A 25498-nucleotide genomic window follows, 5' to 3' on the forward strand; every position below is an offset into this window, starting at 1 on the left:
CATTGTAAAAAAGATAGTTAATTTAACTTTTGTAGAAAATAGGCGTTGAGCTTAAAGTTCAAATTAATTGAGACATAAATCATGAAGCTAGTCTTATATTTCTTAGTCAGCTATGTATTTATTTAATTCAATGTGTAAGCAAGTAAATATCTATAGATATAAAAGATTTAGCTTGAAGGCTAAGCATCCCTTGACCTGCAAATTTTATACAAAAATTTTGAATGACTAATTTTTTACACCGCCAGCATTGTCAGCTAGTTGGAGATATTTTTGATCTTTGCGGGCAATGATAAGACTGCATCATTGGGAACGTGCCAAAGACATTTTCCGCAGGACGTGACACTTGAAAATGTGCCGCATTTGCAACGGCGTCTACGTGACGAGTGACTGCAATGCTAAAAGCTAGAAAAGTGGTTGAATTTGCTTAAATTATTGCAGACAACATATTTTTATTCAAGTCTTTTGAATACATACAATATACGTACAAATGTTTTTATGCAACAACCAAAAAAAGAACTTCAAACGTTGACTTTGATGAATTTTGATAAATGGGCGAATATTACGCATACGCCCGGACTAACGGACCATCCAGAAAGCCAGCCGCGAACAAATCAACCAAAGAACCACATATATTGTCAATAAATGGACGATAGAAATCAAAATCGAACAGCAACAATATTCATTCGTATGCAAATATGAACTCAATGGACAGTCGGATTGACGTCGTCGGGTGCGCGTGATTGGCAAAAACAAAGTCAACCGACAGTAGCCTGACAAAAAGTGCAATTAGAGCAATACAGTCACACACACACACACACTCGCACATACCACCACGCTTGCAGATTCATGACACAATCTGTCTTCGTTTGAGCGTTTTGTGATGCCAATGACAAATGTTTTTCTGTTTCATTCGTTTGCATATTGGCGATGGCCAGCGTTGCGTATACTTACTATTTATTGAATGTTCCCATAAAATTGTATAACTTTTCCAATCAACCACTTCCATTTACTATTTATTTTAAAAACCCTCAAATGTTTTCTGTTTCAATTTCAATTCCAATCAATTTTGTTTGTAGTGCTTGCAATATCATAAAATAAAACTGAATAAATTGAATAACTAGTGCAATATATTAAAGGAATTTCAATATAATAAAGTGAAATACAATATTGTTGGTGTTCAACGACAGCGTCAAGGCAAATTTTCCCACAAACACAAAAATGGTCGCGCGAATCGTTAAATAAAGCGCGACGCCGCTTTATCGAAACTTGCATCAAGTTAAGAAACTCACAATGGGCGACACATTGGAGGAGACGCCGCCGGCGCGACGCGACAAGCCCCAAAGCTTGAACATTGTCGATGGGGATGAATCCTCAATTGCCGCCACCTCCGCATCCGCCTCCGCCGCCTCCAACACACGTCCGCCACGCAATCGCGCGCGCATGCGTGAACGCAGCGATGAACGGGATCGTGAACGTGAACACTCCTGCGATGGCATCATTGGCGGCACAGTCAGTGGCAATAAAGTGGCCAGCGGCAGCAACGAGTTCGAGAGCATTGAGCCCAAGCCCCGACGTGAGAGTCTCAACAGCGAGCAGCAGACCAGCCCCAGCGCGTTTGCCAACAGTCTGAACAAAGCGATGCTGGGACGTGCTCCTCGTTACCCGTCCAGCGCCGCAGGCGCCACAACTCGCAAGTGTGTCCTCACGCTGGACGGGTACTCCTATGTCATAGGTGAGTGATTGTGGGCGGAATTGTGGGACGCAACCACGCCACTGCCCTTAGGCAATTGGTTACAACACAGCCCTGTAATCCCAAGCAGGCAGTCAAAGGGATTCGCTTACATTTTATGGGCTGTTGCTTGCAACATTTACGCAGCCACAACAACATCAACGATAAAGGCACTGTGGTGAGATGTTTCCATTTCGAAGGAAACATGAAAATATTTGGGTTGGGCATTTGTTTAATATAATATCTGTTATTAGAAAGTAGTTTGGGCTTAAATGAGCAATTAAATTCGGATTTCTCTTACTTCAGTTCTTAAAAACTCTTATGGGAATTGTTTTTCCAACTACATTGAACAATTTCTAAGATAAAAAGTGGAAACTAAAAGACTCTCATTTCACATTTTGAAGAAATTGTTGCAGTTTAATTGAATTAGATGAGAGATAGAAGAGCTGCAGAACTGACTGCATCGACAGGGACTTAGCTTTTTTATTTCAATATTAGATTCTCTAATTTAGTAGCAAATAGATAGGTGAATTTTTCATTTCATTGATAACAATCCCTGAAGTATATAAACCCTGAATCAATTTATAGTAACATACTTGAATTAGGGTTTGTTATCAATGCAAATTTAATATAAAAGCTGTTATTAAAAAGTAGTCTGGGCTTAAATGAGCAATTAAATTCGGATTTCACTCATTTCAGTTCTTAACAACTCTTTTGAGAATTGTTTTTCCAACTACTATGAACAATTTCTAAGATAAAAAGTGGAAACTAAATGTTTGTCATTCGGGTTTTTCTAGAAATAGTTTGCAAATTAATTGATTTAGATGAGAGAGAGAAAAGCTGCAGAACTGAGTGCATCGGCAGGGACTTAGCTTTTTTATTTCAATGTTAGATTCTCTAATTTAGTAGCAAATAGTAGATAGATGGATTTTCATTGATAATAAACACTAAAGTATATAAACCCTGAAGCATGTATAGTAATATCCTTGAATCAGGGTTTGTTATCATTGAAAATGCATCTATATATTTGCAACTAAATTAGAAAATCTTGCATTGAAATAAGATATATAGAATATATAAATCCTGATGCATGTAGTATAGTAATATGCATGAATCAGGGTTTGTAATCAATGACAGCCCAAAACATAAACTCAAACAGTTTTGTAAATAAATTTCGATACAGAGTAAAAAAAAAGTAAATGTATCTTAACAATGTTAAGTATTTGTTTTGGCAATAAGCAACTTTAAAGAATAACTTTCAAATCTAATCAGTTTTGGACTGATGCGTGCTTTTGTAGCAAACTTTCCCCCTCCATTTCGAACACTTTCTGTTTCATTCTCGCCAACCTACTCTACTGGAACTTTTCCTATCCCTTCCGTCGTGAATTTTCTCCCTAATTCTTTTATATATTTAGCTATAGTGTAGGTTTTACATGGAGTTTCTCCAGTAGTAAAAGATTTTCTTTACAAACTTTTACATGCTTATATATTTTCCCGCTTTTTCAACCCAACTCCATACTTAATAGCACCTAAGCTGTCCATATTTGATCGCGTTTCCACGTTTTTCTTTAGTTCAAATAATATCGTCGATAAAGGAAGTCTAAGACTCATAAAAAATTCGCTAAGCTTCAGAAGGTCAACTGTTAAAGAAACAGAGTTAATGTTCTGCCACTTTAGTTTAAAAAAAAAAATGGAAAATATGCAAAACAATACGAAAATTTTGCATTTGTGAAGGGTTTATGGAGTTCGGTGATGACGAAAACTTTGCTGATGCTGCAACGAATGATGACCACCACCAACGTTTTGATTTCTTTTCATCAAAGTAGGTCGACTTCAAGTCAAGAACGCAAAAGAGTTCTTTTATGATAAAAATATAGTATTCGATAACATTGTCTATTTCTTGTGTTGTAATGCGCATTAGCCAAAATCCGCTCACATCAGCTTATTAGTTTATAGTTCCTAAACAAACTTACCCAATGACATCATTGCAAGTGACACTTGCCAACAATTTAGCTGACTAGCTGGCCTAGCAAATAAGTTCGGAATTGCGTAACAGCAAAATGTAAAGAGTTGGTGCCAAAAAGCCTTGAATTTTGCCTTTTCGTTCAAAATAAGTTATAAATTAATTAAGCAGAACGCGAACAAAAAACTTAGCACTAAATTATTCAAATCGGCAGGCATTTCCGTTTTTAAAGCAAGTGACAGCTTTCCGTTAATAAAGTTTTATCTTCTTCTTTGCTGGCCAGTAAAACAGGTTGTCAGTTATGGCCAAGTGGAGAAATCCTCGCTAGCGTTGTCTGTCTTGTACCTGCAGCCGTCAATTGGTAACAACTAGACTAATAAGGTCCTGCGTAGCTTATCGCCCTCTTTTAAATTGTCCACCAGGCGAGTCTGAATTGAATAACTTTTTGGATTTATTTGAAAGCGCTGGATTATATCAATGCTCGACTATATTAATACAGCTCATTGTCCATCCGCATTCAGAAATTGCCTTCAATGTTTAGGGGAATAAGATTCGTCTCAAGAACATTCTTTCGAAACCTGCCAGTGTCGCCTTTTCTGATGTTGGTTATGTTTAAAACAGCATGGGCAAGATAAGGGACTTGCATATAGAGGGGTTTTTTAAGTTAGACAAGAAAGGGATTTATTCGTGCAGTGATACTCGTTATATTCCGAATATTTCACAGAGCTCATTCCCTATTTTCTCTATGCTCTATTTCAACTACAAGTAAGTAGACTCTGCAGTCCGTTCTGAAAATGCAAAGCAATTTCAATTTTATTGCAAACGACTAATGTAAATGATAGTTCATTTTACGGTTTTTTTAAAAGCGCACCTGAGAGTCTCAATCTCAGACAACTCATCATTATACAATTAAGCAGCTTCACAGACACGATAGGAGTAATTAGAATGACACCACTGTGCCATGGCACTAGAACTCAAAAAAGAAATATGATCCGGTGTGAAGACATGAGGCTGTGCGCTGCTCCTTGGGCACGTACGAACAAGGAGCCGGCACAGGCAGCAGTCACCTTGAATGGCACGCTTTGTTAGTCTCCTCCTCGCGTCCTCCCGTCCTGTTGAACTTTAGCCTGTCTGAACTTTTAGGTGCTGTTGGGACCTTCAGCGTGATGTGGTCCCTTCTCTAGCACCACCACCTCCCTCCCACCCTCCCTCTCTCTTGCTCTCTCTCTCTCTCTCTCTCTTTGTCGCTCACCTACCTCCCTACACCCACTCCCAGCTCAGTGAGCTGCTGCAATCAACGTGGGAACACACTTTTGCTTAACTTTTAATTTTAGCCGTGCGCACGTTAGGAAGCCAACGATTCCTCGCTTTCATTGTCTTCCACTTGTATATCTGTAATACAAAAGCGCATAAAATATATATGTACTTATATATATATATATATCTATTTTTCTATCATTTCATTGCAGGTAAGTCAATTCAAAATGCTACAAAAATACAAACTCCTTGCCAGGCTGCCACACAGATTGCAGAAAGCTGCGTAAGATGAGAGCTGTGGAAAGGTACGTTACGTGCGATCCTTGCTGCCTTTTAAATTGAAAATGAAATTGAATTTCCAGCGAGTTGGGCTATTATAAAGTTGCCTTACTGGCTGGCGTGCCTGTCTGCCTGTCCGCCTGTCCGTCTGCCTGCTGCCTGCTGCCTGCCAGTCTGTCCTGTTCTGTTCTGTTCTGTTAACCAGCACAACAATTCATTTAGAGCAGATGGAATATGAAAGAGGGCAGGCCAGAGTTTAGTTGTGGGGTGGCGCTCAATTGTGGGTTTGAGAAATTTATGGCGAACTTTTTATGGGCCTTGCATATGCCCTGTCATGGCAGCTTGGTCAGTAACAAAACGACTTAAAGTGGAGCAAATTCTGAGAATATGCTTTGTTGATACTTGCAAACCGATTTACAGTGAGTACTGGATGATGTATCGTTGTTGCTCTTTGAAGATTTAAAAGAATGCGAACAAATGTAAAAGCTACTTATTCAAGAACTTATTAAAGTTGGAAAACAAATATGTATTTGAAATTGTCTTCAATTCTATATTAAGAAATTAATTAGCAGATGTAAGTAGGACCAGAAAACTAAAGAAGCCAAGTATTATCAACATAAATTTAATTTTCTGGTGATTCTTTTAATTTTCACCCACATTTTATTTTCACTTACAAGTACTGGATGATGTATCGTTGTTGCTCTTTGAAGGTTTAAAAGAATGCGAACAAATGTAAGAGCTACTTATTCAAGAACTTATTAAAGTTGGAAAACAAATCACAGTCTAATTGAAATTGTCTTCTATTCTACTATTCTATTAGGAAATTAATTTGCACATGCAAGTAGAGCCACAAAACTAACTAACTAACTAACTAAGCCAGGTGTTATCAAAATAATTTTTCTATTTCTGGTGATTCTTTTTATTTTCAATCTACCAAATTATCTTTGTTTCTTATAATTTGTTTGTCATCTTTGTCAGCTTAGCAATGAAAAGTTTAAATTTATTAGTTTGAAACTTTAAGAACTTTTAAGCTAACAAACTTAGTTACTTACTTTTTCTTAGGCAGCACCAATTATTTAATTTCATTTTTCGGTTTGACGCTCTTTGCTTTTCTCACTTGCTTAAATAAAATTGCGAATTGAAAGCCTCAATGGAAATCCACTGCTTCTTCAACGAAAGTAGAACTCGGTTGCTTTCAAAGATAAATAAACCCTATGAATTTCCAATGCTCTTTATATGGAGTTCCTTCAAGCCGAAGCATGTTATTTTTCATCTTTTAAAGTTTGTGGTTTATGAGTGTCTGACAAAGTTTAATATTCATACCAATTATTTAAATGACGCTCTTCTGAAATGGCACCTAAGGTTAATCTCAGCTCACTCTCGCTTAATGGGGCTCGCTTTTATAGCAGACCCGAGTAAAAGTTTTATTTTTAATGTAAGCCAATGCTCTTATTAAGTTGATTGCCTTTTCCTCTGAAAGCCCACCTGAAATAATTTCTGTGGCTTATTTTAAGAGTTTTTACTGTGGACATGACATGTGCTGTAAATTTCATTCATAACTGCAGGAGTCTGGCAAACATTTGTCTTAATCATTCAGTGCCTAATCAAGCATAAATCATTTGTGAAGGCTAGGCTAGGAAGGCCCACAGTACGTATACGCAATAAACCATGTAGTACGAGTTTCGAGAACACACATTTGCAAAAGTAAACTCGTTAGCAAATGCCAAAAACTAACAACAACAATAAACAGCAAACAACAACAACCAATTCAAATACACAGGCAGCTAGACGAGCGACAGCACAGTAGTTGGCCAGTAGCATAAAGTTTTTAAGCTGCTGCCAAAGTTTGATAGCAACACAACCAATATTTACATGCATGTATGTGAGGGTGTGTCTGTTGTTTGTGTGCGTGTGTGTGTGTCTGTGTCTGTGATTAGCTCTCATGCCATTGCCGGACTTAGTTTGCATAGCTCTGTGGTCAATCGAAGTCTCCCTGCACCTGCGGCGTCTGCCCAAGGGACATCCTGTGGCCAGGTGGGTTTCATTTTTTTGTAGTGTGTTCCAGCTAATAAACTTGAACAAACCGCAGACATATTCCATTTGGTTTTGTGTGTGCGGGTGTGTGCGTGTGCATTGATGATAAAACTTTCAAATTAGATGCGAAAACTGAGTTTAAATTGTTTAAATGCTGGGCCACTACTGTCTGACCCATACAATCAGGCAACGAACAAGAAGAAGAAGAAGAAGAAGAAGCAACCCAACAACTGACCAACAACAAATGAAATGACATGGTGGTTCATTCGCTTTTGCCGGCCAAAGTCACGTAGCAGCCACAAATCGTGCGGCCATTTCAAAAGAAGACACAATAGACAAAGAAGGAGGAGGAAGGCCCTTTAGCCATAAGATATAGGATACCCGTTATACATATACAAGTATAAATGTATATGTACGGGTAACTCTACAAGCTATACAAGCCTCAATATGTAATTGGTGGCGCCGGCTGTCGTTGTACATGTTGTTGCTTTCAATTTATGGGCGCTGCAATATTTTGCAAATATCCGTAGCATATCCTGCGGCGACAGGCAGACAACAAATAAGGGAACAACGACGACACGCTGCACAGGCAACAACAGCAGCTCAAACAATGCAATAAATGGCCACGTGTAAGTGCAATTGTATGGGACTCGGTGTTGCCAAATTCTATAACTCATAGAACTAGTTTGAAGTTCGCTATCAATCACAAACTAATTATTTAAATTAAGCGGCAGTTTTTATTAGCGATGCAAACGGAAGCTAAGACAGTTATTGTCTATAAATTTTCTTTTATTTATTTATTTATTTATATACAGCTGAAAGGTAATAAAAATAACAGATGAGCTATGTTAGTCTAAGCTATGGCATTTGAATCGAAAACCGCTGGAAAATGACCTAAAAACCAGCTATGAATAGCTAGAAAACCCACTTGAAAATGGCATAAAAAACAACTATAAGTAGCTAGAGAAAAAGTAGAAAATTCGTTAAAAATAAACCAGAACATGTCTAAATGTATAATTAAAACCTAGTCTAGAAAATGGCTAGAAGCAGCGCTAATTTATAGCTAAAAACCGGTGGCAAACAAAATAAAACCTGCTAGCAAAAAAGAGAAAACCCGCCATCATCGATGGTTGTCGATCCAGCTTTCAAGAGCCTCAGAAAATCCAATTGTATATGGCATTTAAAAATATTCCTGGAACACAAAAAAAACAAAAGAAATGGCGACTCTTAATAATCAAGACCTATTAAGAGGCACATCAACTGCTAGCGATTGTGAGTTTATTTTACCATTAGGAAATATAGTGAAATTTTTTTTTTTTTACATTTCAGATAGCACCGTTAGATTCATGTAAACATCTTCATATCACAGAAAAGGTTTGCTCACATTCGTAATTTCAATTTCGCAATTTCTACTTGCTGTTCGTTTCTGTGCGCCTGTTACCGTTACATTGTTTTCGTCACAGAAAAGGTTGCCAATCTAGCATTAGAAACTCTCACATAAGAAGTTCCACCTCAAAGAGCAGTACTAGTTCCATTTGCAAAATGAACTACCGAGCTTGTCTCAATCGGAATACCACCCTAGTACGCAAACAACATAGTGTCTGGATGTCCTTCAATTGACATATTACACTTGTTGGCAGCGCCGCCTTTAGCCCCCGCGGCTCAAATGGGTTCGAGTGGTTCACATTGCGGCAACGACGAACGCTTTGTCTTTGGCCCATTTCGATTTGTTTGTTGTGTCAGGCACAGGCGAGGCCGCTTGTCTGAGCCGCCGCTTCACTGATCAAGCGTCCTTTTGCCGGCCGCTTGACCGACAAGTTGAACTTATTGACAGCAGAGACTGACTCTTTGCCAGTTGGTTCTGTGCGTTTATCCTTGCTTCTCTTGTCCCACTGATTGGCTGACAACTTAATTGATGTGTGGGCCAAGAGCACAGCTGCTGTCCAAGACCCTAACAAAAACAGTAATAATAAAAGGAGAGAAAAAATAAGGGTTAAGTGGTCCACATCAGCTGCGGTTCAATGAATTTTTATAAGGAATTAGCTAATTTATTGAAATAAATTTAATGCCTTTCTCTGTTCTGCCAGCGGCCATAAATACACTGTCCAAGATTTTACAGCTGAGCGCGTCTGTGAGCGAAAATTTAAAGCCAAATGCCACAAAATGGGGGGAAAATGGCATAAGCTAAGGCGCACAAATAGACGAGGGTAGCTTGAATACTTGTAGAAGCCAAAATTTCTTAATCCTCCGCATACAGTATTAATGTTCGAGCTGATTCTTTGCCGAGCCTTTCAAATATAGCAGCGCGCTTTCCTTATCTTTACTTTATAACTGAACCAACAATCAATAGGTTCTACAATCTGACCAATCTACTACTATGTAGTGATTATGTCATAAAATGAATTCATTTTAATCAGCTTAAATTTGCATTTCATCAGAGCCCAACCGCTACCAACCAATTTTGGTCTCTTGGTTGCCCTGCTGTACAATTTTCTCTTTACTAATATCTGGATACGATAGCATTAATTACATTACTTTGTCTAATCTTAGGTAGGATTCGCTTTATTGGCCCCTGCGATAACTTAGTAGACAATCCTCAATATCGTAATAAGAATCAACCCACCTCCTCAACCTCAATTAAGACTTAATGGGGTTGGTTCCTCTGTAATTCTATCAAAAACCCAAAAAGGCTAAACTATTGTCATTAAAAACTGTAAAAGATTAAACGGTTATTGATTGATCCTTAGATTTAATCGTCTAGCCAAACAGCTTGTTCTAGTAATCGTATTCGAGTAATTATCTCGATCTGAATTCGCGAATTTTTGTGACTTAGGCGTGCATAAAAATAAATGAACAAGCCTCAAATAAAACAAAATCTGCACATTATTGTTACCCTATTCATTAATTTTAATGAATTAAAAGCTAAAGCTTAAAACGCTTTTGAGTCATATAATTATAATTAATTGATAACCGTTTTGACATTTATTTGCAGCTTTAGAAAATAACTTAACCATAAGAAGAAGCTAACTCTTTTAGTCTTTGAATTATTTCATTAGGCAGTACTACTTACTTCTTTCTGTGGAATACAGCAATAAATATTGGAGTTCGCTCATTTTTCTTTCGCATTTAGCTTTCGATCAAAGCGATCAAACTCGTTTCACTTTTTTTTCAATTTCTAAGAAGCATTTTAATAGCTTTCTGAAAAGAAAAATTCTTCGATTAGGATAAAAGATTAATTATAATCAGAACAACAATAACAAGCTAGCTTCGAACTTCCAATGTTGTGGAAATCTTAGGAGGCCTCTCTAAATAAGGCATTTCAATCTCAAGAGCCCTTACATCTTAAAAATCCCTCCGACATACGTATTACAAGACAATCAGAGGAAAGTAGTAGAAGTCGCGTGGACTCGACCGCATAATTCACAGCACAGCGCGCTCCTTTTTATGTTCAAAGTGACCTTCAATGCGGACTTTGTTTCCAACCGAGCACAACTCGTTGGGGTAACTTGTCAGCTAGATGGGGCTGCCTGCTGACTGGTTTTGTTTTAGGGTTTAGGGTTTTCGGGTTGAAGCGCCCAGAAATGTCAAATAAAAAACGAATTTAAAGCAGCGCGGCGACAAAAATGCGCTATGAAATTTGCATAAATTCCAGTCATTGGCTAAACGCAGAACATTTTTGCATTGCATACTTCTGGGCGGAACACGAAATGTCAGCAGCAACAAAAACAACAACAAGAACAGCAGAAGCAAATTCGAGCCAAATTCATTGTGTTGGCCAAGTTTAAGTGGCAGAAGCAGAAGCAAAAAGAAAAAACAAGTTAAACAATTTACAGAGAACGACGAAAGCGTCAAAAAATTCTTGAACAGCTTCATTGAATTTGTGCGAGCATATACAGTCCTTAAAGGATAATGTATGCGCATTTTGCGAAAAGAAAAAGTTTTCATTTTATTATGGCTACGCTTGAATTTTCATATCAATCGGCAATCAATTTGGGCAACATACTTGCCTTAAACGTGGCCAACTTTTTTTTATGTAGATATGTATGTGTGTGTGTGTTGGTTGTAAAGACACTCGTAAAGGAACTCAAAATCAATTTGCACTCGAAAGGCCTCAAGGCGAGTGCAGAGTTGTACATAAAACCGAATACCAATGCGACTCACGTTAAACAATTTTTTAATTAAAAACTGTTAAGTGGCGCAGTGCGCGATGCGAAAGTTGAAATGGTGGCTCCCCATGTCTGACGCATCTTTTGATAATTTATGATGCCGGAGGCAAAATGGCGGCTGCCAGAAACATACACAAACACACACACACACACACGACCATTCACATGCCAGTTTAAGTCATCCCAGTAGAACATGGAACCATTTCATGTCATGGCGCAAGATTTTCGGCATTTTCGAAATACTTTATTCAGAAATCAGCTGTGGAAGTGACAACTGCACTTCCACACTCACTATTTAACAGAAGACATCATTTAAAGCAGTTTTTTTTTGTATTTTTTCCGATTTATATACAGTTTAAAGGTAATTAAAATTACAGATAAGCTTTGGGGGTCTAAGCTATAACGACGTGGTCTTAAGCTTGATTTAAAAATAATATGATCTATTATAATGAATTTGTTTTATATACAAAAGTTGATGGATGGATTAATGAAAATACTGTGGGATTGTAAGATTGTAATTGTAAAATAACTATATTTTAGGAATTACATTAGATTAGATTAGGAACTTTCCAAGTATTTTAGAGTTGTCTTTAGATGGACAAAAAAGAGAAGTGGATGAGTCAAGGGTTGGGAACTAATTCTACAGGTAGCTAAGTATTAAGGTGTGGGGCATTCAGATAAAATGTGCTCTACTGAGGTAAGAGAACTGTTGTTGCAGAATTGGCAAATGTGAGTACTTGTGGCAGGGTTAAGAAGGTGCTCCTGGGTTAGGTTAGCAGGTTAAAGTAGTTATTCATCTGTTTTTAATTGAAATTAAATTAAATTAAATTAAAATGTATTTATTTATACAGATATTCTAAAATTAAATACGCACGTACCAGATGTCAATTTAATTTCTTGTTAAGATGAATACCAGCTAGAATCAACTACTTTCGAAACTAAAATATACTAAGAATATTATTTTATACTTATTGAACTGAAAGTTCATAATGACCGCAGATTTATAACATTTTACTTACTAATTTTATAAAACTGCTCTCGCTTTGAATATTACTTTAAGATAATGTATTTTCGAGTGAAAAGGATATCTAAATGACCTTTAGTTTTGTGCCAACTATTTCACAGCTTGTTCTGTATTTCTTTTCAAAGCTTTAGTTAATATTGAAGGTCCATTCCATCTAAGAACTTTACTGAAATCAACAAAATAATTTCATTTTTATTGATATTAACTTACATAACCATGAACATATAAATTTAATATTCATTTTAAAAGAAATTAAATTTTCTAGTTCGATTGGACTGCCAAAAATACTACTCATCGTTTAAGCCTTCAAATGTCAGATATTCCACTTCTTTCACCTGTTGCATATCGAACTTTTTTTATCCTCACACATTCGGGAAGGTATTTCTGGCGCTGAATTAGTGAAAATCTGCATACGTGAAGGCATTGTTTCAATTAAAGCTCGACTGGGATTTCGAAAGGACTACTTCATGTTACTAATTGTTGTTGTTGTTGTTCGCTGTAGCTGCTTTTGTCGGGTATCAAGGTGCGCTTTTGCTGCCATCGTCATTGCCTTCGGCCTTCACATCTCCTTTTGCCGTCGCCTGTGTAATTATTTGCCAGCCTTTTACCAGATTTCAAACAGTTTGCAACATTTAGGCTAACTAGTTGTCTCTCTTTATGTGGCGTGTGACATGCACAGTCAATGCCCCACTTGGCTTTGTGCATGTACATACATACTTGTATGTATGTATGAATGTATGTATCTGTGTTTACATTGCTACATCGCTCTTGTTTGCTCGCTCATCAAATGTCAAAGGTTGCAGCCGGCGCTGATAGACAATGCGCCATGTCGTGCACATAACTTTGGCCAACATTGCGGCCTTGTTTCTGCCAGTATGTATGCGAAGCAAACATTCAGGATAAATACATAAGTAGTTCACGTTGCTTCTGTATACACCGCGGGTTATTGAGATAGCAACAGTACATTTATGTGCAGACCCTTTAAGTCAACAATTTAATGTGAATTGAAGGTTAACACTAACGTTCTATGTGATATTAGTGAGAAAGAGGCGTAGCTGTCACTCTAGAGCATATCTTATCAATTTTATCTCTACATTGCGAGCTTCCATTCTTTCATACGTTCGACTGTATGAACCCGAATAACTTAAAGACTATTAGAGTTAGGCGCACTAAACTTTGCAAGTACATGTTATGTATCCTTATGCACATATGTTATAAGCTAAGTTTTTTATATAAGCTGTTCGACAGAGCAATCAATACCATAATAATAAATATTCTGTATCACAAAGTAAATGCCAGTTTTATCCAACGTTCCATTACTGTTCGACAGTATAACTTTTAAACTAAAGCAGATGATATGAGAGTTTGATCATTAATTTATATTTATAGAAAAACAGCCTTCCAGGTATAAACTTAGCAATAAGTCTTTTCTTTGCTTAACATTCTTTAGTGAACTTACTTGCCTAAGCATAATTGTCTTTGTGTGGGCACATTTGCGTGGTTAATTCGCCAGCACTTAGGCGTAATTTCATTGGCATATCCGATTCCCGGGTGGCTGCCGCCATCACGACTGACAGCTTGAGCATGCCATCAATGACAAACAAGGCACAAAGGGCCACAAAATGAACAGCGTGTCGCATTCCATTCCCTCCACGGTCCTTGCATGCAATGTTGTGGCAATAAAGCGTTAAATTTATGGAGATACACGGCTAAGCATTTCACTTGCCTCCCTCCCACTACATATATACATATTTGAATATTCCTATTCAACGAATTTCTCGCTGCAATTGCTTTCACAGTTTGTTTTCCAAATAAATGAACGCGGAATGCGCTGAAATTTTAAATGCAATTCGCTTGTTACCAGTGACAAAGAAAAATTACAACAGATTGAATAAAAATGATTGTTGGCACTTCCACATTCCTTTTACAAACGACAGCCAGCAATTCATTTCATTTAAAGTGAACTTTAAAAAATGATTCGAATGGCTAGAACAGGACAGAGTCGATTTATCAACATTGTGTTTGAGTATTTAAGTGCACGCAGGCGAGAGAAATGTTGGCAACATGTTCTTCCTTCGATACGCCCAACCGGACATAAGAAGCGGATTTGTAAAGTGATATGAAAGGATGTTGTTTTTCTTTCGTTTCCTCTGCTTGTTTCTTGTTTTTGTGCCTGCAACTCAATTCATTTGCCTGTGCTTGGGCAGAAAAACAAGTGCAATAACAGAATAGTCGACACTAAGATGCAAGATGGATAAGTGTTTCTTTTCCATTTTGGCTCGCACTGTTATGTAGAATAGTTGGCAGATAAAATCTAATATACTATATAGCCAAGCTTGTCATTTGAAGAGCTTGGCTAACATTTTACGTCTTTTTTTTGGTAGTAGAGCGAAAATGCTTCCAGAGAAATAAAAAGGGCTTAAGTTTGCAAATAAATGTGTAAGTTATTCTTGTGTTAGTTTTATTGTAAAATAAATTAAATAGTTGACGTTGTCTCGTAACTCCTAATCGCCTTTTAAATACCTCACTAGCTTCATTTCGTTTAAAGTCCACAGTAAATAAATTTTTTTGTTACGAAAATGAATTCATCAGTCAAAATATTATATAAATATTAAACCAGCAGTTTTATTCATAAATTCTCCTTGTCTGTGTGAGTGTGAGTTCTTCGACCCAAATTAAATGCTTCCTTAATTTATTAGTATTTGGTATATTATCGTTTGAAAAGCACAACAATTCTCAGGTGAAGTTTGAGTTAGGGTTATGTATTATATTTGATGATCACTTGCACATTCTCATTTATCTGTATTTCAAAAATAGGAATATAGTTATTGCAACAGCAATGTGCTTTTTAAAATCGACATACTTAATGATAAACTTTTTTTACGAAAGAAATAATTGGATTTTAATAAAAAATTTAGTTTAATTCACGCCAGAAGCTTGTAATTTTATTTTCGTTTTGACTTATTTGTCGATTAAATTTTCAATTAAATTCCAAAGCAATACATTTTAGTAATTATTTTTTTAAATACACATTTTTTTGTTGCGGTAAAGCCATTCTACTTAATTTAACATTATTTGGAATGGTACTTCTATAGGTATTGCTATATATACTAGAATGTTTAAAATGTAAAAGTGAACAAACATTTCTTCGCTTCAACTCTTTTAAATTCACAGTAATATTATTTAAACGGTTAGCTTTTCAAATAATATTTTGCTGGAAACATACTATTTATTTATTTATACTGTTATTACCTCTTCATCTCCTGATATCTGCGCATAATTAGATCTAGTACTACATAGCTTCCCACGTGATGTATCTTTAATGCAAATATATATGCACATTATATAAGTATTTGTAAATCATTTGTTTTTCATGCATTTCAATTATTTCATTGAACGATTTTTTAGTCAATTTTCCTGCATTTCTATATACTTGTAGTTCCATGTTGCTCTGGCAGAGTGAATTCCACTTTTCACAATATTAACCACAAGAGTTCACTCCAATGTACTACAAATAAACAATAACCAAATATAGTTTTATTTTGTAAACTAAAATTGTAGCCCATATATCCATATTTTATTTACAGATTTGGCAATTTTCGTTTACTAGCACAGAACATTAAAACCACAAATAAATAAGTTACAAAATTCAGTTTTATTAAAACCGGATTGAGGCTGTACAAACGAAATTTAAAGCGAAAACCAAATGTGTATTGACAAATATTTATGCTAAACATTTCATTTGTCCACTCCAGTGAGTTGTTAATTAAATTCTCCGCTGACAATGGTAATTCGAGAAATATTTCAGTAATCAATCAATCCATCAGTACGCTCAAAAATCAATACATCAAGTGGTGCTGATTGAAGTTCACTTTGGTCCATTTGTGTCGCCACAATTTGTACATTAGGAGGCCCACCAGCACGACATTTGCCGACTTGATGAGCTGTTTGACAAGCGCTCGACGCTGCTCACTGTAAATGAGTAAATTGGCAAGTCAGTCAGTCAGACAGACAGACAGACAGACAGAGGCAGCTGGCAGATATTAAGCTGGATCAACTTACCCCATAAATTGTTGATGGGCAGCCAGCACAATGCCCGAGCGAGGCGGCAACTTCAGACTGTCATTCGTGGCCAAAAAGCTGGTGCTGCATTATTTAAACAGTCGACATTAAAAAGTTTTTAAACTCAGAATTTTAAGCCGTTAAAAGCATGCATGTGTTTAACATGATGATGCATGAGCCCGGCCATCCTGTGGCTAAATTATTAATGCACCACTACTTAAATGTACAAGTTGAAAATTTGAAATCGCAACTGGACTTCTTCACTCTGTTCTGCATCGCTCTGCTCTGAGAATTGAAGTCGTCGCCCGTAATAAATCGTTTGTGTCTGTATGAAAAATTATACGCAGTGCCCAAAAATGAAACACAAACATCTTTGGGCATGTTGGGCAAGTTGCCAGGAAGCGTGGTTGGCGGCGCCATGGCCACTATAGTATATCCGGATTGGACTCGTGCTCGATGTCGCATTTAATCTATTTGCGCGCCGAGCTATATAGAGGGCAGTCCCACACTCAGTAAAACGTTCGAGGCGCAGAAAACAAGTCATTAGTTTCGCATTTTTTCACTCTGCCCCCATATTTTTAGCACCATGTGATATTCATTTGGTCGCGTGACATTTTCCGCTGTTGGTTGCGTGTGTGAAATATGCCCGCGGGAAATTAAGCTGAAAAGCGTCAGTCAAATGCAATTATTGTAGGCGTGAAAAACATGGAAAGGGTGCTCTTGCTGTTATTACTAATATTATTGTTGTTCTTGCTGCTGCCAAGTGTTTTACAAATTTGATTATAATGTTGTAAATAATAAATGTAAAATAAAATAAAATAAACGACCAACTCTAGTCTTGTAAGAGCTTGCAAACAAGGCCTTCATGCGGTTCAAGGTTGATGGCGCCAATGGCTAGCGCCTGACTGTAAGAGGAGAAGAGGAAAGTGGGAAAGAAGAGTTGGGCAAGGATATAGATAAGGAATACAAGTCTATAACCTACCCGGGCTCATAGGATGAATCAGCACCAGCGACTTCCACCACCAGCTTCTGTGGACGATCAACGAACTCACTGAGGTCCACAAGTTGCGGCTCCGCACTCACATTTATTATGGTAATCAGTGTATTATACTCCTTAAGCGTGCTGTCAAAAAGAAAAGCATAAAGTAAAAATGATAAATTTAAACTCGGTCAACAATCTATTGCTTTTTCTTAATCAAGAATAAGTAGCACCCACTATAACTACAAGACTTTGAAAATTAATAGAACATCATCTACTGTTCAGCTATTTAAAGAAACTCATTTGAAACCCATTTTGAACACATTACTCTAATAGTTCAACGTATCCAATATCGCAGCATCATCAGGCTATTTATAGTTATGAGAGGTTATATCAAAAGTTGCTCTGCTACTCACCGCTTGAATGCAAACACGGCCCTTGATAAAGGCTCTATGGTGAAGCGACCGCGGCGCAAAACGACCGACTTGCGCAGTTCTACCAACGCCTTATAGACTTTATAATGACTCTTAGTAGCCTCTTGCTGCTTAGCCAGATTCAGCTCCAAGTAATTGGGATGCACAGGCAGCCAAGTGTGCTCAGCACTGGAGAAACCTGTGAAACATACAAGTATAAAGCGAAATATAGTACATATTCAAAATATTCAAAATATTTGTTCACCAAATTCAAATATTTTTAGCACCTTTGTTGAATTTAGTTTCTTCTCACCTGCATTGGTTTCGTTGTTCCATTGGAAGGGCGTACGTTCCGGATCTCTAGATACATCCTTATAATTTTCCTCGCCAGCATTGCGTGCCGGCGGATCCACAGTATCCTCCCAGCTAATTTCTCGATAGTCCAGCATGCCCAACTCCTCGCCCTGTCAATTAAAACACAAATGGAGAGGTTGACAGTAGACATAAAAGCCCAACTCACATTGTACGTAACGGCCACCCCAGGCAGAGTCAGGAGGAGCATGTTCATGGCATCGACGCTGGCTGGGCCGAAGCGTGAGGCGACGCGTGGATTGTCATGGTTGCCCATGACCCAGTTGGCTGCGTGCCCACGCGGCATGTAGATCAACCATTTCTCCACGTTATATACAAAGTCACGTGCATCCGAGGTGGCGCCAACGTCGGTAATGAAATGGAAGTTAAAGGGCAAATGTGAGCCATGCACACCACTCTCATCCTCGTAGTAGTCCATCAGTTTCTGGAGTGGGGCATAAGCTTCGGTCATCATTATGCGTGTGGGACCATTCGTATGAGTGGCACTGTACTCATCAAGCAGGCGGCGCCAATGCTGCACCATTTCGAGCACTTCGGGCAAATCTTTCGTGTAAATATGCTCCGTATAGCTATAGGACAATGGATCCTCTGTTTTGCCACTCACTGGCTCATTATCTAGATTCACGTTTTCGAATAGATGGTTTACAGCATCAATTCGGAAACCCGCCACGCCTTTATCCAGCCAATATGTGAGCACCTCATCCATGGCTTTGACAACTTCAGGATTTCTGAAATTCAAATCCGGCTGCTCTTTGGTAAACTGGTGTAAATAGTATTGTTTGCGTTCTGGGTGCCATGTCCATGCTGAGCCATAGAACACAGATTGCCAGTTATTGGGTGGATGTGGCCCATTATCCCCATCAAGTATGGCATCAGCCCAGACATAAAAGTCCCGGTACACTGGATCATTCTGGGCCGACTTCTTGAACCACTCGTGCTGATCCGATGTGTGATTGGGCACGAAGTCTAGAATAATTTTAATGCCCAGTCCATAAGCGGTGGCCACTAGCTCCTCGAAATCCGCCATGGTGCCATACTCAGGTTGTATGCTCCTATAATCCGATATGTCGTAACCAAAATCCACCATGGGGGAGGCGAATATCGGACTCAGCCAGGTGGCTTTAATGCCCGTCTCAGCGAGATAGGGCAGCTTTAAAGTAATTCCCTTCAAATCGCCAATGCCATCCCCATTGCTATCCATAAAGGAGCGCGGGTAGATTTGATAGAAGACCGTGTGCTGCCACCAATCAATAAAATCCTCCGCACGTGACATCACCAAGCTAGACATGACCGGCTGTGGTCGTAACAGCAATGGAAGACTGCAAAGTAGAACGAAGCGTAGTTTAAGTAACATTTTTACATCTACTCCGGGACCTATTTATATATTTATGTATGTTATAGCTAGGCGCCGCTGCTTCCCGTATTTTGTTTTGATTCGCTGATTTATAGACAAGTGCACGCTCCAGCGGGAATGACAACTGTAGGGCAACGTCGCTGTGTTCTCGATTTTTAAAGCCTCTCCAAAACAAAGCGGCTGATCTTTGTTTATTAACTCACAATTATTTTAATTTTATTCGAATGGTTTGTTTTCATTATCATTAAATTGATGCTCGCACGGCATTAACTTTTAATGAGCGCTTATTGTTGTTTATAATTTGAATGGCACCTGCGAGAGATTTAGATCAAATGCAAACAAATTAGACAAACAGGCAAACAAGCAGATGACAGAAACAACAGCAACAACAACAACAGCAGCAGCAAGAAAGCGTTCAAAAGGCGCTCAGCAAGAGCTTTCTAATATGCGCCAAAACGAAGAGAGCGATTCTTCTTATATTTTTGACAGGCCGCCCTCCCTCTCTCTCTCTCTCTCTCTCTATATATATATATATATATTGAACGAATGCTGCACTTTATTTGCATGAGGAGTGACAGACAGTGTTGTGTTGTGTTTTAGTTTCAGCGTGAAATGTAACATTCACAATCAGGTTTCCCAGATAGAAATTGAAATATATTTCGATTATTTATTTCGACAAAAATGAAATTAAAGAAATAAATTTAAAAAAAGTGTAACAGTAAATTCAATTGATACCGAATCTTATACTGCAGTCAAAAATTGAAAAAGGATCTAACGGGGAAACAGCTACAACGGCATCACTGATCGCTAACTCTTTGAACTTAACCTAGCAACTAGTAACATTAGTTCGCGTTAGGTTTCTTCATAACTTTTGTATAACAACGTTTATATACAACCACCAGCAACATAATGTTTTATTAAATATGAAGTCATGCATTAAAATGTATTTTTAAAACCTTATATACGCACCGTCAGTCGGAATAACAACGCCTTGCTCTCAGCTGCTTTGATCAACTGAAAGCTTTTTGGCTCTTTTGACTAATCAGCAGCTGCATGTCAGAAGAGCTTGCGCTCCACACGAGAGAGAAAGCCAATGGAAAAGAGAAAGAGAAAAGAATCCAAAATAAATCACAAACCGAGAAGCCAGGCGCCACATTTAAGTGTTTATGCAATTTGAAATGGCTTTTAATTAAATTCAACGTCCCCGACGATTTATCAAAGCAGTTGCCGGCAGTTATGAAAAATTAGCAGTGCGGCAAAGCGAGTGTGCTATCGTTGTTAATTCAGTTAAAACGATTTATTTAATGCAAATGTGGCAAGTGAAATGAAGATGAAGTGGTCGGCAGCCACAATTCGGCACATTTTAAATGTGATTACAGATTAAAAATATGTATGTTTATGTGGCAGGAAAGCCTGGCACTGTAAAATAAAAATTAACCGCAGGGCTTTTTTATGCTCAAACTTTTTATTCAATTCACATTATATGTTTATATATGTACGTGCGGGTGGGTATATAATATTCGTAAGAATTTATTTTTCCCTGAGGCTTAGACGGGTCACCAGACCTTCGTAGGGCGCCAGCACAATCTCCGATGGCTTGAGCCTTTGGCCCACCTTGTATTGCGAGTCCACACCCACAACGAGCAACACCAAATGTTTAGACGATTCAGCGAAATCGGAAACATCGATCTGCTGTTGGCTATTGCTCACATTGATGATGGTCAGAATCGATCTTTTTCCCTTGAGTTCGCTGGAATGTAGAAAAAATCAATGTAATAAGCTGCAGGATCATTGCACACCCACATCTTTTGATATCGTATAGGTATATTGCACTCCTAAGACACCTAATGGGTGTATTGCTCTTATGCTATCCAAGATATAGGCGGACAGACGGACAAACAAATGCATCTGGTCTGCTCAACTCATGTTTCAGGGTTTTCTAAATAAACGGACTAATGGACTATTCCAGCACGGAACTATCTTTGGAAGATCTTAGTGTAAGGACCTAGAAGCTTGTATTGAAAACGAATTCCTCTGTTTTAAAAGGATTGTAGGAAAGGTTTACATACTCCGCACCACTTAACGTATAAAAGCAAACACCTCACGATTATAGGCCTGAGCTATGAAAGCACCATTCTGCAACACCTCCAGCTGACGCAATTTAATCAATTGCTGATAGACCTTCAGGTGGCTGCGAGGAGCCTGCTTTTGAGCCTCCGCATTCAACTGCAAGTAGTTGGGATTGACGGGCACCCAAGTCTTGGAGGCTGTGGAGAAGCCAGCGTTGGTATCGTTGTTCCATTGCATGGGTGTGCGCTCGGGATCACGTGACATCCACTTGTAGTTAGCAATTCCAACATCGCAAGCAGGCTGATCCACTGTATCGGCAAAGCTAATGTCGCGATAGTCCACCATGCCGAGCTCCTCACCCTAGTTATATTGCAGTTGCTCGTATTTAAATATTCATAAAGATAATAGAACTAAACTCACATAATAGGTGATTGCGATGCCTGGCAGTGTCATCAACAACATGTTCATGGAATCCACCGTCTGGACACCATAGCGCGACGCCACTCGAGGATTGTCATGATTTCCCATTACCCAATTGGGGGCATGTCCATGTGGCATGTAGATCAGCCATCTCTCAATGATGTAGACAAAATCACGGGCATCGGAATTATTGTTAAGACTGCTAATGAAGTCAAAGTTGAAGGGGAACTGAACGCCCTGAGTGCCATTCTCATCCTCATAGTAGTTCATCACAGTGTTTACGTCAGCATAGCCCTCGGTCATCATAATGCGCTGAGGTCCATCATTATTTTTGGAATAGTCATCCAGCATTACACGCCAATGCTGTAGCAATTCGTTCACTTCGGGCAGATTCTTGGTATATATGTGATCCAAATAGTCGTACGAATTTGGATCATCGGTGGTTTCACTCAACGGTTCATCGAGTAGTTGTGTATTCTCGTAGACATAGTTGATCGCATCGATGCGGAATCCAGCCACACCCTTGTTCAACCAGTAGATCATCACCTCGTCCATGGCTTGCAGCACGGCCGGATTGCGATAGTTCAGATCGGGCTGTCCAGCGGTAAACTGGCGCAGGTAGTACTGTTGCCGACCCTCGTGCCACTCCCAGGCAGAGCCCGTGAATACAGAACGCCAGTTATTTGGAGGTACGCGTGTGCCATTCTCCAACACCTTGCCATCTTCCCAGACATAAAAGTCCTCATATCCCGACTCACGCGCTGCCGACTTGATGAACCATTCGTGCTCGTCCGAGCTATGATTCGGCACAAAGTCCAGAATGACCTTAATTCCCGCCGCGGTGGCATTCGCAATCAACTCGTCAAAGTCCTCAAATGTACCATATTCGGGCTGGATCTTGCTATAGTCAGATATATCATAGCCGAAGTCCTTCATCGGCGATTGGAAAATCGGACTCAGCCACACGGCTGTAATGCCAGTTTCCACAAAGTGTTGCAACTTCGAGGTCACACCCTTCAAATCGCCAATACCATCGCCATTGCTGTCCATAAAGGAGCGAGGATAAATCTGATAGAACACCTCATGCTGCCACCAATTGTACTTGGAGTCAAGCTCCTGCTGGCTGCGTTGCCGCGCCAAAAGAGATGCCTCGGACAAGGCTATGAACAAGTTAAAGCCTATGGCTAAGACCAAGCCACTCCTCTTCGATACCATCTTAACAACTTATCTCTATGACTTTCTAGTTGTTTTATGTGCTTTCTTCCTAGTTTTCACGACCTTTTATAGCTACCGGCATTTCTGCGCCAACGATCTGTTTATTTGTTTTTTGCAAACCCACTTAAATATTTGCGCATATGTTATATGACATTTAGCGCAATAAATTGACAATCGAACAATAGTTACTATTACATAGCTCCATCGGCATTTAATGGACCTGCTCACCATCAATGGTCAATGTAAATTATCACAAATGGAGTTAAACTGCCAATTGAGCAAATAATTTTAGCATTCACCTTGAAAGCGAGCAAGGTGATGTACGAGTAGGACTAGGGTATTAGATTAGTGGCCAACTGTTTGAAATGTTGTTGTTCTCCGTATTGTAAATGGTTGTTTTGAACAACATAAAGAGATAGTTTTATAAATATGTTCCAACGGTTAGAGACCGAGAATGCAAGGGAAGAGTATTCCTTATTATGTGAAATTTATTATTGCTTTAATAAAATATAAGCTGCCAACATAGGTAATTATACTTATATACTAAATATATATTAAGTCCTAACCAACTAAAAAACCTAGTAACAAGTCTAATCATTAAATAATAATATCTAATAACGCATCCCACATAGGCGAACAATGTATTTACTCGTCCCGCCAGCTTTGATCCGATTCCCTTCCAATTGTAGTCAGACAAGAGTGTTAAAATAAACAGGAAAGAACGGCCATGCTGGACTCCTGATTTCAATAATATTTTAAAACTAAAATATTTAGATGACAAGCAATTAAACACAAGTGAGAACAACACCTATTTGTTTACTGTTTAAGCTGCATAGTCCTCTATCAGACTTATGCCTGCGCTTCAGTTGAACAGAAATTATGTATATCTTCCTTTAAATTTGATCTTTAAATAATTTTTAAACCCTTCAAGTGCGTAATTATATCGCGTTCCGTGTAGCGATTTCAGTCGCATATTTTCCAATGTCGATCTTTGAACTTCAAAATAAAGAATAATAATAGGCTGCACCCCCAAATATGCTAATTTATGTTAATAGTAAGGTAATTCTGTGCCTTTTTTATTTTTATTTCTATTTTATGTCGACAAAAACAAACTGTCGGCATAGGTAATACTACACAACGTTATAATGAAGCCTTATAAGCCTAAAAAAGCCAAAATATCACTGATTAGATTTATACTCCAATTAGATCCATTAAACGCCTCCGAAACGTTGGGAGAATTTTTTTTTTTTGCCAATCGGCCAGTTATGCTCCGATTCACATCCAATTGTAGTGACCTGTGAGCAAAAATTAAAAAAAAAAAACGATTTGAATTTAAAACTTCAATTAATTAGAAGCTAATTAATTAAATAAAACTAAAAATTTAACAAAAAAGACTGTCTGACCCGGTGGGATCATATTATGTCAATTATTATTACAATATGAAGTCATATTATTGAGCCAAAATTATGAGGAACTTTAATTAATTACTTGTAAAAAAACTTAAATGATTCTTTTGGGTTAATATTTTTCAAAAGAAACTTAAATGATTCTTTTGTGTTAAGTATTGAGATTTTAGAATAAAAGCCATTCAGAGACTTAAAGCCCGTTTTTTTTTAAACAGAACAATTATCAATTGATCAATTGGTTATTGTTTTGGAAAACCTCTCTAAAGCAGCTCTTGAATTGGTTGTTGCTTAGAGAATATTTCGAACTGTTGAAGTGTACAGCAGTTAATGATAATTCTTATTTTCCAATTGTTTCCTAAAATTGCGCACTTTTGATATTATTTTCCATCAACCAACTCAATAAAATAAAGAAAATAAAAAGCAATAGAAAACGTTAGGGCAACATTCAAAAATACCTATATATGTATAGAGCTTCATTTCGACTATAATGCGATGTACATTTACATTTTAAAACAAGGCGGCTGGCCTGTCGGCTTTAAAAGGCAGCCCAATTATGGGATCTGTGGGATCTGCTGTGTCTCTATATGACCACAAAAAGGGACGACCTTCACCTGAGGGCTTTTATTACAGTGAATGCCCCACACGCAATCGCCAACACACGTAGCTTATTTTCCTATCTATGGCGTGCATAACCCATCAAAGCCTTTTTGACCACAAAACGCGCAACTTTCGCCACATGGTTGCAACATTTTGAC

At 38.2% G+C, this 25498-nt stretch overlaps 3 protein-coding genes across 7 annotated transcripts in view; 1 reads left to right on the plus strand and 2 right to left on the minus strand.

Moving 5' to 3' along the window:
- Positions 1-1290: 1290 nt before the first annotated feature.
- Positions 1291-25498, plus strand: part of LOC115630949 (calcium/calmodulin-dependent 3',5'-cyclic nucleotide phosphodiesterase 1) — a 77001-nt gene continuing 52793 nt past the window's right edge. Inside the window, exon 1 of the mRNA XM_030527518.1 lies at positions 1291-1732. Within this exon, the coding sequence (XP_030383378.1) occupies positions 1291-1732 (442 nt within the window). The remainder of the gene's footprint in view (positions 1733-25498) is intronic.
- LOC115630950 (maltase 2-like) lies at positions 16089-20644 on the minus strand. 4 transcript variants are annotated; one of them, XM_030527522.1, is made up of 7 exons: positions 20602-20644; positions 18427-19597; positions 18220-18370; positions 17910-18105; positions 17497-17637; positions 16515-16598; positions 16089-16424 (listed from the first exon to the last, which is right to left on the minus strand). In XM_030527522.1, the coding sequence occupies exons 2-7, from the start codon at positions 19564-19566 to the stop codon at positions 16292-16294; spliced, it is 1845 nt and encodes a 614-aa protein (XP_030383382.1). In that variant the 5' UTR covers positions 19567-19597; positions 20602-20644; the 3' UTR covers positions 16089-16291. The 4 variants fall into 4 exon arrangements, with proteins under 4 accessions (XP_030383382.1, XP_030383381.1, XP_030383380.1 ...); XM_030527521.1 differs by lacking the exon at positions 20602-20644 and adding an exon at positions 19836-19973; XM_030527520.1 differs by lacking the exon at positions 20602-20644 and having other exon boundaries at positions 18427-19720.
- On the minus strand, positions 21079-23358 carry LOC115630952 (maltase 1). 2 transcript variants are annotated; one of them, XM_030527524.1, is made up of 3 exons: positions 22123-23358; positions 21731-22062; positions 21079-21382 (listed from the first exon to the last, which is right to left on the minus strand). In XM_030527524.1, the coding sequence occupies exons 1-3, from the start codon at positions 23335-23337 to the stop codon at positions 21163-21165; spliced, it is 1767 nt and encodes a 588-aa protein (XP_030383384.1). In that variant the 5' UTR covers positions 23338-23358; the 3' UTR covers positions 21079-21162. The 2 variants fall into 2 exon arrangements, with proteins under 2 accessions (XP_030383384.1, XP_030383385.1); XM_030527525.1 differs by lacking the exon at positions 21079-21382 and having other exon boundaries at positions 21439-22062.

The sequence above is a fragment of the Scaptodrosophila lebanonensis genome, unplaced genomic scaffold, assembly GCF_003285725.1.
Source record: "Scaptodrosophila lebanonensis strain 11010-0011.00,11010-0021.00 unplaced genomic scaffold, SlebRS2 tig00001412-arrow-pilon, whole genome shotgun sequence".
Classification (NCBI taxonomy): Eukaryota; Metazoa; Arthropoda; class Insecta; order Diptera; family Drosophilidae; genus Scaptodrosophila; species Scaptodrosophila lebanonensis.

Bases quoted from the DNA above. Each gene is read 5' to 3' on its own strand.
- LOC115630952 (XM_030527524.1), bottom strand. From the start codon at position 23,337: ATGGTATCGAAGAGGAGTGGCTTGGTCTTAGCCATAGGCTTTAACTTG. The intron at 22,063-22,122 runs GTGAGTTTAGTT...CAATATAACTAG, and splicing joins GCATCGCAATCACCTATTAT to GGTGAGGAGCTCGGCATGGT. The intron at 21,383-21,730 runs GTTTGCTTTTAT...TCTACATTCCAG, and splicing joins CAGGCCTATAATCGTGAGGT to CGAACTCAAGGGAAAAAGAT.
- LOC115630950 (XM_030527520.1), bottom strand. From the start codon at position 19,632: ATGTTACTTAAACTACGCTTCGTTCTACTTTGCAGTCTTCCATTGCTG. The intron at 18,106-18,219 runs GTGAGAAGAAAC...TATGTTTCACAG, and splicing joins GAACAACGAAACCAATGCAG to GTTTCTCCAGTGCTGAGCAC. The intron at 17,638-17,909 runs GTGAGTAGCAGA...TCTTTTTGACAG, and splicing joins GCCGTGTTTGCATTCAAGCG to CACGCTTAAGGAGTATAATA.